General features: G+C 41.8%; 1 protein-coding gene across 3 annotated transcripts; it reads right to left on the bottom strand.

The window, feature by feature from the left end:
* Window positions 1-951: 951 nt before the first annotated feature.
* Window positions 952-8207, bottom strand: fbxo43 (F-box protein 43). Of its 3 annotated transcripts, none has more exons than XM_080427217.1 (6): window positions 8105-8207; window positions 5696-6545; window positions 4542-5390; window positions 3541-3640; window positions 2927-3127; window positions 952-1374 (listed from the first exon to the last, which is right to left on the bottom strand). In XM_080427217.1, exons 2-6 carry the CDS (start codon window positions 6502-6504, stop codon window positions 1120-1122), a joined length of 2214 nt encoding a protein of 737 aa, XP_080283343.1. In that variant the 5' UTR covers window positions 6505-6545; window positions 8105-8207; the 3' UTR covers window positions 952-1119. The 3 variants fall into 3 exon arrangements, with proteins under 3 accessions (XP_080283343.1, XP_080283344.1, XP_080283345.1); XM_080427218.1 differs by having other exon boundaries at window positions 8115-8181; XM_080427219.1 differs by lacking the exon at window positions 2927-3127.
* Window positions 8208-9310: the final 1103 nt, after the last annotated feature.

Raw genomic sequence — 9310 nt, 5'->3', positions numbered from 1 at the left:
CTGGCCACCCAACCTCTCAGGTTTAATTACTGACACACTAGGTTGCCATGGAGGTGAGGTGGACTCATTCTCAAAACACAGGCAGTAGTAAAACTTTAACTAGTGTAGACTACAGAGAGGTGGGGGCTTAGTATTCATTAGTGTGGTAGACATGTTGAAAAATGTTCATCCTTTAGCCAGATTGTTTAAGTGATCCAGGTTCCCTCCATTCTCAATCCAGAATCCCCAGCTAGGGTATAGTAGTGGGCACTTTTTTTGCAGTTCAAAAAGTGCAGTGCATGGGTTCTACCACAGGGTGGCACCAAAGACCAAGAAATTATTCAGTGACAAGTGTGAAAACTCTAGGGTAAGTGATATTTGTTAGTTTTTTTTGTTAAAAGGTTAAGCAAGCGATAATCAATGGGGAGCAGGTCATCATTGAGAAATAAGGTCATCACCCTGAAAACAACGGGAAGCGTTGATAAAATAGAATCAATATTTGGTTACTGAATACTGTATAGACATTTGTCACCTAAAATTGGTATGCCGACCTGCCATACCACTGTTATAGAAAAAACTCTAGCAATGATTACTATCAGAATATATAGTAACGAGGAATATCCCTTACCCTAGTACCCTACCTTTAAATACAATGACATGAAAAGAAAATATGGATACATATATTTTTTTGTATAGAAAATGTTTATTTAAAACAAGTGCAAAATTCACACTGCAAAATTATGCCCAAAATGTGGCACCAACAGTAAAAAATAAATGCTGGTATAAAATCTCAGGACTATTATTGGTGTCAATAGCCATTTTAAACACATTCTGAAAAACATTTTGGAAGGGGGGGGGACTCAACAGCCAAATTCATTGTCTTTGAGTGCATCTGCTGGTGAGGCTGCTTCAACATCCACATTTAAAAACACACAAACTAGAATGTAATGAAAAAGTGCGAGGGGAAAAAAAAAATGTATAGCACATGGATAAGAACAAACAACATTCAAGTTTCCCCTTGCCTTGAGTGCTGCTGACTAACAAATTCCTTGCCAAGTTACCAAAGACATTTGGCAGCAAAACTGGTGCAAGAAACGTTCCACGTGAAATGTATCACAAACAAATTCACAATACACCCGTTCAGAGCCTCCTGAGGTTCCGCTTGCTCCGAGCGCTTCCGGGTAAAAGTCTGTCCTTTTTGCTCTGGCTGCGACTGGCGGATCTGCTGCCGCACTCCTTTGACCCGTGGAGATCGCACAGGCAGTCTGTGCAAAAGTGGAAACTGCAGTCGGCTCTGCTGCACACACCCTCTTTTTTGACAGAGTGACACTTCGCCGGATGCTGGCATCGCGGACATTGCTTGAGATGCTCGTCGCTGAAGAGGGTTTTGGCTACCTGGTTCAAGGCAGACACATTGTATACCTTTTAAAAACCAGCATAAGACAATACAAGCTATAATGACAACTGTTTCAAGCATGAACATTTGGGAATTTCCCTTCTTTCTTAACCCATTAAGACCGGGAAAGCATCCGTGTCATTTCAGATTTTAGCTAAAAAGCATTATTTTACACTTTGGCTATTAAAAAAATAGTAGATGTAGAAGCGCAGAGCACGGCATTTTAGAAAAATGTGAAAATGTGTATATATTATTTTAAAGCAAACATTGTGAACTCAAATCTTTGCTTCTTGGGGTCCCTGGAACAATATTTTGAGATGGGGTCCGCAGCCAAATAATTATACAAATGCAGGGTCCCTCCTGTGGCCAGGCTGTCCTGGTGACACAGGCCGCCACACAGGATTATGACTGCAGGTGTGCCCCGCTGCTGCTGCTGCTGCATTTGGCACTTATGTATACTCTGTCACGTGTGTTATTATACTGTATATCTGCAGCCTTTTAACTAGCCTGGAAACCAGACAAATCTGCCACAGCTATAAAATAAAATAAAAACTCGATTTGAATTACATTTCACTCATCCCTAGAGTTGTGGGTGACCAATCAGAGCCACCACTTTTCAAAAGTGGGATTTTTTTTGCTGTGACGTTTGAATCTGTTTGTAACCGCCCCTTGGAAATGAATGTTCCACACCGAAGTTCCTGACCAATATCTAGGCAGTGACATTAGTCTGGCTATGCCAGGCTACTTTTTAAAGTTTAAAGTTAAAGTTTCCCTTTAAACCAATGCACCTCAGGAACATGAATGTTATTACATCTGCTGCCATTTACCTGCCTCGTCACCTCTTTAACCACACCTTATGCATATATCATGCACCATATGTGTGTATGTGTATATATATATATATATATATATATATATATATATATATATATATATATATATTTCAAACTGCTCATGTACTGTATTGATATCTTTCTGACGTGTCTTTTTCTTTCACCACCTTTCTTGAAACTGCAACGACAAAGAATTTCACCCACTTTATTTTGCACCTGTACACCTATGAAGCGACAATACAATTGAGGTGAGTCGAGTAAGCTGAACTCACTGTCACTGCTACATCAACAACATGTCAATATGCTTCCAAGATTATCGGACTTCCCACACCTTCTGAGATTAGCAATAAGGCCATCACACGCTTAGCGCTTACAACAATAAATGACACTGATCATCCCCTGAATCGCTACTTCGAACTCATGCCATCTGGGCGAAGATACAGAACCTTGAAGTGGGAAAAGGTTCGTTTTAGCAGGAGTTTTGTCCCCTCAGCCATTGCGGCATTAAACGAACTGCCTTGCCGATAGGGTTTTCTGTGTATAGTGGGGACCTCATGTATTGTCTTGGTGTTGTGTTGAGTGATATGTTGGTTTGTGCTATATGGTTTGTTGTTGTTTTTGAACAGACTGAAGATAAATATCCCTTTGGGGATAAAGACCATTATTATTTTGATCTAGCAGACAAATTCAACATGGTCAATGTCATCCATCAACTCACCTGTATGAACCTCTCCCGGTTGCAGCTGCTTCTGCCACCAGGATCTGACGAGCAGCGCTGTACTGGGGTTAAAGTGCTTTTTGACGCCTGTGGGGTGCAGTAGGTTGGGGTTCTGGCTTGAGCCTGAACGGACGCGAGGACCTGCCTCTTTAGAAGGGCCAGTCTGGTCTCTGCATCAGGGACACGGTCAGCACTGCCAAGCTGTACGTTAACACAACACAAACAAGTGTTTAAGAGGTATTTTCAAAAAAGTTTTAAAAAAAATAGCAGATGTACAAGCTCGCAGTGTGCTCGCAGAAGTGACACACTGTGAGCTTTGTACATCTGCTATTTTTGAAAAGCCAACGCAAAAATCTAAAATGCTTTCCCGGTTTTCATGGGTTTAAACCATGAAACACAGGCAGGAGACAATTCGTGAAAATCAGGGATGGCATTACCGAATTACAGTGAAGCCACCACACTCGCACTGGTCAACAGAAGGAATGCCACAGTCCACCATTGGACTTCATCTTCACTGACATGAACTTGAAGTGCTGAACATGTCAACCACTGCAACAGTGTTTCACATTATTCCATCCCTTATAAACAACACCGACTGATGCAAAATGTCTTACCTCCACATTGGCCTCTACTTCCATGTAAAGTCTTCTCCTGCAGCTGGCCCGCTTGTCTTGCACGATCATTTCATCCCAGCTTTTGCACACCCGACCAAACCTGCATGGAATAAAGCAAAATAAAATCTCATGACTGACATGTAATGATGATGTTCAGGTATTATCGTTCTAAACCCATGTTGCTGCTGTTCTACATAGTCAACCAGAAGAAATCACAGATTCAGGCTTTAACCTTTACGAAATTTCTGAGACCATTCAGGTTTCATGGAAGATGTATTCTATTGCTTCTTTGACCACTACAAATACTCTTTAATCTGAATATAACTAACAGCCGATCTACAAGCTCACATGATGCGCTGAGCTTGTAAATCGGCTATTTTCGCTGCACAACATGCTTCCATAGAAGACATGCTGACTTCTATGGAATCCAAATGATTTAAATCAGTCTTGGTGACAGTAACCCCAGTGAAGGCATGAATACTTTGTATACTGTACGTGTATGGCCTCTGAACACATCTTACAAACAACTTAATTCAATTACCGACTTCCTTTTATAATAACTTCTCAGCAGAGATTTCCCGAGGAGCGCAGTGAGCGCTCCTAGGGAAATCTCGCGAGACGCGAGATTTCACGCGAGAGGAAAACATTCACGTCGCTGACCATGAACGCCAGCTCGTGAGTGATAAACAGTGCGTGTGAAAGTATCAGGAGACACCATGAGGAGGATTTGTGGGAAAAAAAAGAAGTTTGGAGCTGTAGAATTAGGCGATTTTCACTTAGACACGCGCCTCCCACTATGCCAATGGTGGGGGTCGACCAGACTCACAGACAGGGGAATCGCTGGAAAAACTCAACGCCACTTCCTACCTCGGTGAGTGAGTAACGACACATCAAAGATAACACTTAAAATGTCCGGATTTCTCCTTTAAACATTGGCTTGAAATATAATGGTAAAAGTGTAATGACGTTTTAAAATACATTGAGGTTCATCAACTGCTCACCTGTAGACTTCCTTGGGGGACAGATGGTTGAGTATGACCGACAGGATGTGTCTGAGGTTTTTCTTCTTCAGTTCCGTCAGGATATCTACCTGCCTAAGGCCCATCTTCCTACCGATGAGGCCCGCCAGCGGCATAGTGGTCCTGAATGACACCGGTGTCTCAGCCAACACCGTGGCCGACCTCAGCTCCTCTTCCATGCTTAGACTCTGGAAAGTCAGTCTCCTGGCCCTCTGCTGACATATAGCGTGGACCAGCTGTAGGGCTGGGGTCAGCGAAAGGTTTTCTAGCTTTAGCGTAGTGATCCTAAGAGGGGTCACAAAGTCTTCAGCATGGAGGGTTGTGTTGAGAGATGTGTTATTTGGCTTGGATGCCGGTGTCCAAAGGGGAGTCAAATCATCCTGATGGGCATGGAAGGCTGTGTTGAGAGGTGTTGTGTTAAGCTTGGATGCAGGTGTCCAAAGGGGAGTAAAATCATCTTGCTTGTCCGGGGTGGCACGAAGGGGGGTCACAATGTCACTGAGGTTGAGGGAAGCAGATCTGCATGGTGTGGCATGGTCAAAAACAAACACCTCGTCCTCTTTAGAGAGGCTCTGGTGTTGGACAAAGTGCTGATGTTTGCCTTGTGGCAGGTCATTTTCGGTCGACTTCCTGCCATGCTCCTCAGACTGGGACCCACCCTCTCGAAGCGTGGAGAGCCTCTTCTGCCGCTGCAGGCGGGAACGCCGTTGGCTGGATTCACAGCTCCTGTACGATGGCAGGAGCTCCTGGAAGGAGCCGTCATGGTCCAACGATGAGTCCTGGGATTTGTCAATGGCCAGGCAACCGAAACCACTGTCCTCACTCACTGACCTGTGAATGGGTTGGTTTGTAGTTAGTTTCAGTCAATGCCCCTGGCATTGTGTATTAACCACTTGGTGTCCCCCAGGGGTCTATACTAAGCCCCCACCTCTACACCAAAAATGTTTGCATATAGACAATTTGCAAGCTTGTATATCTGCCATTTTCCCCGGATGTTCGCCTATTGTGTGACATGCCCAAAATAGGGACACTAGGGTTCAAGTAGTTAATATACAGATTTATTTTTAGGTCATTTAAAAAAAAGTAATTTGTCTTGACATTTTATGTTTGAAATATGCACTATTAAAAACACCTACCTCTGGTATTTGATGGTAGGTGTGGACGATGGCGTGCTCAAAGCACTTAAACTCTCTGCAGGGTCAGTGGACAGTCTGGACGCACTTTGGTTGACAGGGGTTTGGGTGTTTTCCTCAGCCAAGGCAGACAGGAAGTTTCTCAAAATTGGCGTCTCCGGCAGCCCGGTAGTAAGGTGGCCCGAGATGATAATCTCATTGTGGTCTCCATCCGTGACTGAAACGGCAGAAAGGGGCTGATCCAGCTCCACTTTTAAAGTGCTTGAAGCCAGAGCTCCAAATGCTGCGGTGTCTGGAAAGTCAAAGAATGCACTGAATCTGGGCTCTGACCTGATTTCGACATACAATTCATTCCTTTTACTGGACGTTCTTGTGTTGCCGGTTTTGAAATCTGTGGCAGAGTCGCCCACAAGAAGCCTACGTCGTAACAAGGCATCCTTCTTATATACTTTAGGGGTTTCACACCAGCCAACCGACAACCGTTGTTCCCTCCTGAAGTCTTTGTCCGAAAATCTACCAGACTCTTTGGTTCTCTCCCTCTTAGGTGTGACAGACGTGCCCGTTCTCTCCTTCTTCGGTGTGACAGACATGGTGCTGCGCTGATGTCGTTGCGATGAGATGTTCTCTTTAGGCATTTCATCACACTCGTCTGAAAAGCGGGATGTAGGCCTACATGGGGTGCACTTGTCCACACTGGCTGCCCTTGGGCTGTGAAACGATTCACAGTAGCCACTGTCAATCGATGACCTTTTATAAGAGAGTTGTTGGTCTTTACAGCTCTGAAGGTAAACATTGTCAGGAGTGCAATCCATTTTCCTCCTTTAGAAGTGCACTATTTGTCTGAGGTAGATTCCTGCAAGGGAAGAGAAAATAAAGAGAAAAAAATATTATAATACTGTATAACGTTAGTCACTGGGCTAATATTACCACTTCATTCCTGCAGAAGTAACTTTAAGTGTTATCTGCAATCAGCGGTGTAAAGTAACAAAGTAAATTTACTCAAGTACTTTTGAGGTATTTCTTTACTGGAGTATTTCCAATTTTCAGTATTTTTACTTCTACTCCACTACATCTCAGAGGCAAATACTATTATACTTTTACTCCACTACAATTATCTGAAAACTTTAGTTACTTTGTAGATTTTGATTATTATTACAAACATCAACCAGATCTGATATTTTCAAAAGATCTTATACATTTGAAAACAATTCTTCACTACATTGCAGATTGATATTTACATTCAATAATTCATTTTGTCAAAATTGTTTGTTCTTTTTCCACCACTGTCTGTTTTAATTGCTGCTAACTGGGAGTCATGACGTTTGATGTAGAACGATGTGGCATGCGGCCATGATTTGATTAATTAAATGAATACTCGATTGAATACTTCATTAGCAGTTTGCAAAAAAAAGCACATGAAAGTACAGTTTAGTTCAATACAAGGTCTGCTAAGAGGATTTTAAACCCAAGAAAGCCTATGGCTTGTTTCCATTGGGGTCCTTAGTACTCAATTAATCGAAAGATTAAAATGATACCTTCTTTGGTCATTTCAGTTGTTTATTTTCAGACAAACTGTTGCTTGTTTAATAATTGCAATCAAAGCGCAGCTGGTAGAAAACAAAACAAATGTGAGCTGTTCATCAGGGTTGCTGTAATGTAATGTAATCATGTTTGTGGCACCCGCTCAAAACTCAGCTGTGGCCGCCAAAACACTGGAGTTATACTTTGTTAGTACAACGGCGTCACTTGCCATAAAGTACTGATCTACAGAAGCTTGTAGATCTGTTCTTTTGGCAAGGAAGGGACACCCTGGGTTTGTAGATCTGTTATTTTGGCAAGGAAGGGACACCCTGGGCTTGGTGATAAAACAAAGCCCGCTAATAGAAACTAATAATTCTATGGATTTTGGGAAACAATGTAGAATAAAGTCAAGACCGTCTACAAAAAAAAAGACTTGGGGAGAATGCAATATCTTATTGTATTTTGGCTATATAATAATGGTGTGTATTGTATTGTGGGAATCAGCAGGCACGCTGAGTGGTTTGGGTTAGCCTAGCTCAGCTCAGCATAGCTCAAACATTTTAGATCGAGACCCAAAATATACATTCTCCCCCTCACCTATAGCTCCGATTCATAGCCTTAACGGCTTAACGGCAATGAATCAGAGCTACCCCTCACCCAAACTAGTATAATTTGTTTTTAATTCATGGCAATTTTAGATTTGTTGGGGGGAATTTCCTTTTTTAATTTTTTTAAAAATATGCTAATTATTTTTTTCATTTCCTAGATTTAGTTTAGAACACTGGCCTAGCACTACTAATACTACTTACTAGAAAACATGACTGCTACTTCATGTTCTTAAAACCGCTATTATGTGGTGCAGAGAAAACCCGTTTATTGTCATAAAAGCACAACCACTTACTGTTATATAAAATATTCGGGTCGCTAAACTTCACTCATCCGGATAGCTGTAGGCCTCTGCTCGGTGTAGTGTCCAGCTGAGTCTCTGACTGTGTCTTGAAGGCAGACTGTGGCACGTTTTCAAATTTGGAGCCTATTTTCTATGTGCGTCACATGTTTCCGCCAGCTGGTCGGTTTCCTTCCGCTACGTAGCAACAAATAAACCTTGCATCACCAGCTACGTCGCAGCCTATGGTAGCAGCAGAGAGATCTTGAGCCCGCCTACACATAGTTATTAATAATATTAATGTTGACTGTCTTTTGTCTTTACTGGCAAAATGTACTGTTTGGCTTCAATAATGATAGTAATCATATGAAAAAATTAGGCATTCATAATTAATTGTATCATTATTTTTTGCAAAACTTCATATACATAAATCCAAATTTAGTCATTCCAAGACAAGCAGTACATTAAAACATTTTTTTAAATAAGAAAGGTGCAAGAACTGTCTTTTTGTGTTCACTCTTTAATGTTTTCTGTTAGTAAATCCCTCTGCATAATAATGATAATAATAATAATCTTTATTTGTATAGTACAGCACCTTTCAAAAACAAGTTTACAAAGTGTTTCACAACACAAACCACAAAAAAACAGTGTGGGTAAAGAAAAACAAAAAACAAGACACAGACAGTTCAATTAAAACAATAGCAACAATTAAATAAAAGCAAAAAACTACGAATTGGGTCATAGAGAGTCATCAGATGAGTCCAGTGCTCTAGTTAAAAGCCATTCTAAAGAAGTGGGTCCCTGGCACAAAACCTTTTCAGATGGGGGTCCGTGGCCAAATATATATATGAATTTGGGGGTCCTTGACATGAAAAAGTTTGAGAACCACTGGTCTAGAACCTTGTTCAATAAAGTTGTAGGGGGGGGAGTAGGCCTTCTGCTGCGTTTTGTGTTTAGTGGTTACCCAGGCAACCACAGGCCCATTGTCTTCTTTGGTAGCCTACCAGCGACACACGGATAAAAGTCACTTGATATATCTATGGTTTATAGAGAAGGATGAGGTGTAGGCCTAGTCATTTTCCGCTCATTTGCTGCGTTATTGTTAGTTTAAATAAACACACTTCGATTTAAACTTGTAACATGTGTTATCCGGCCGGCTAGCCATAACTTCGCCAGCTTGCAATCAACGCAGATTTCACCTGGTAAGGTAA

Source organism: Gymnoscopelus braueri (genome assembly GCF_963280865.1).
Source record: "Gymnoscopelus braueri genome assembly, chromosome: 4".
NCBI classification, from domain to species: domain Eukaryota; kingdom Metazoa; phylum Chordata; class Actinopteri; order Myctophiformes; family Myctophidae; genus Gymnoscopelus; species Gymnoscopelus braueri.
Note: the sequence above shows the minus strand (reverse complement) of the source record. Positions and strands in the feature narration are given on the sequence as shown.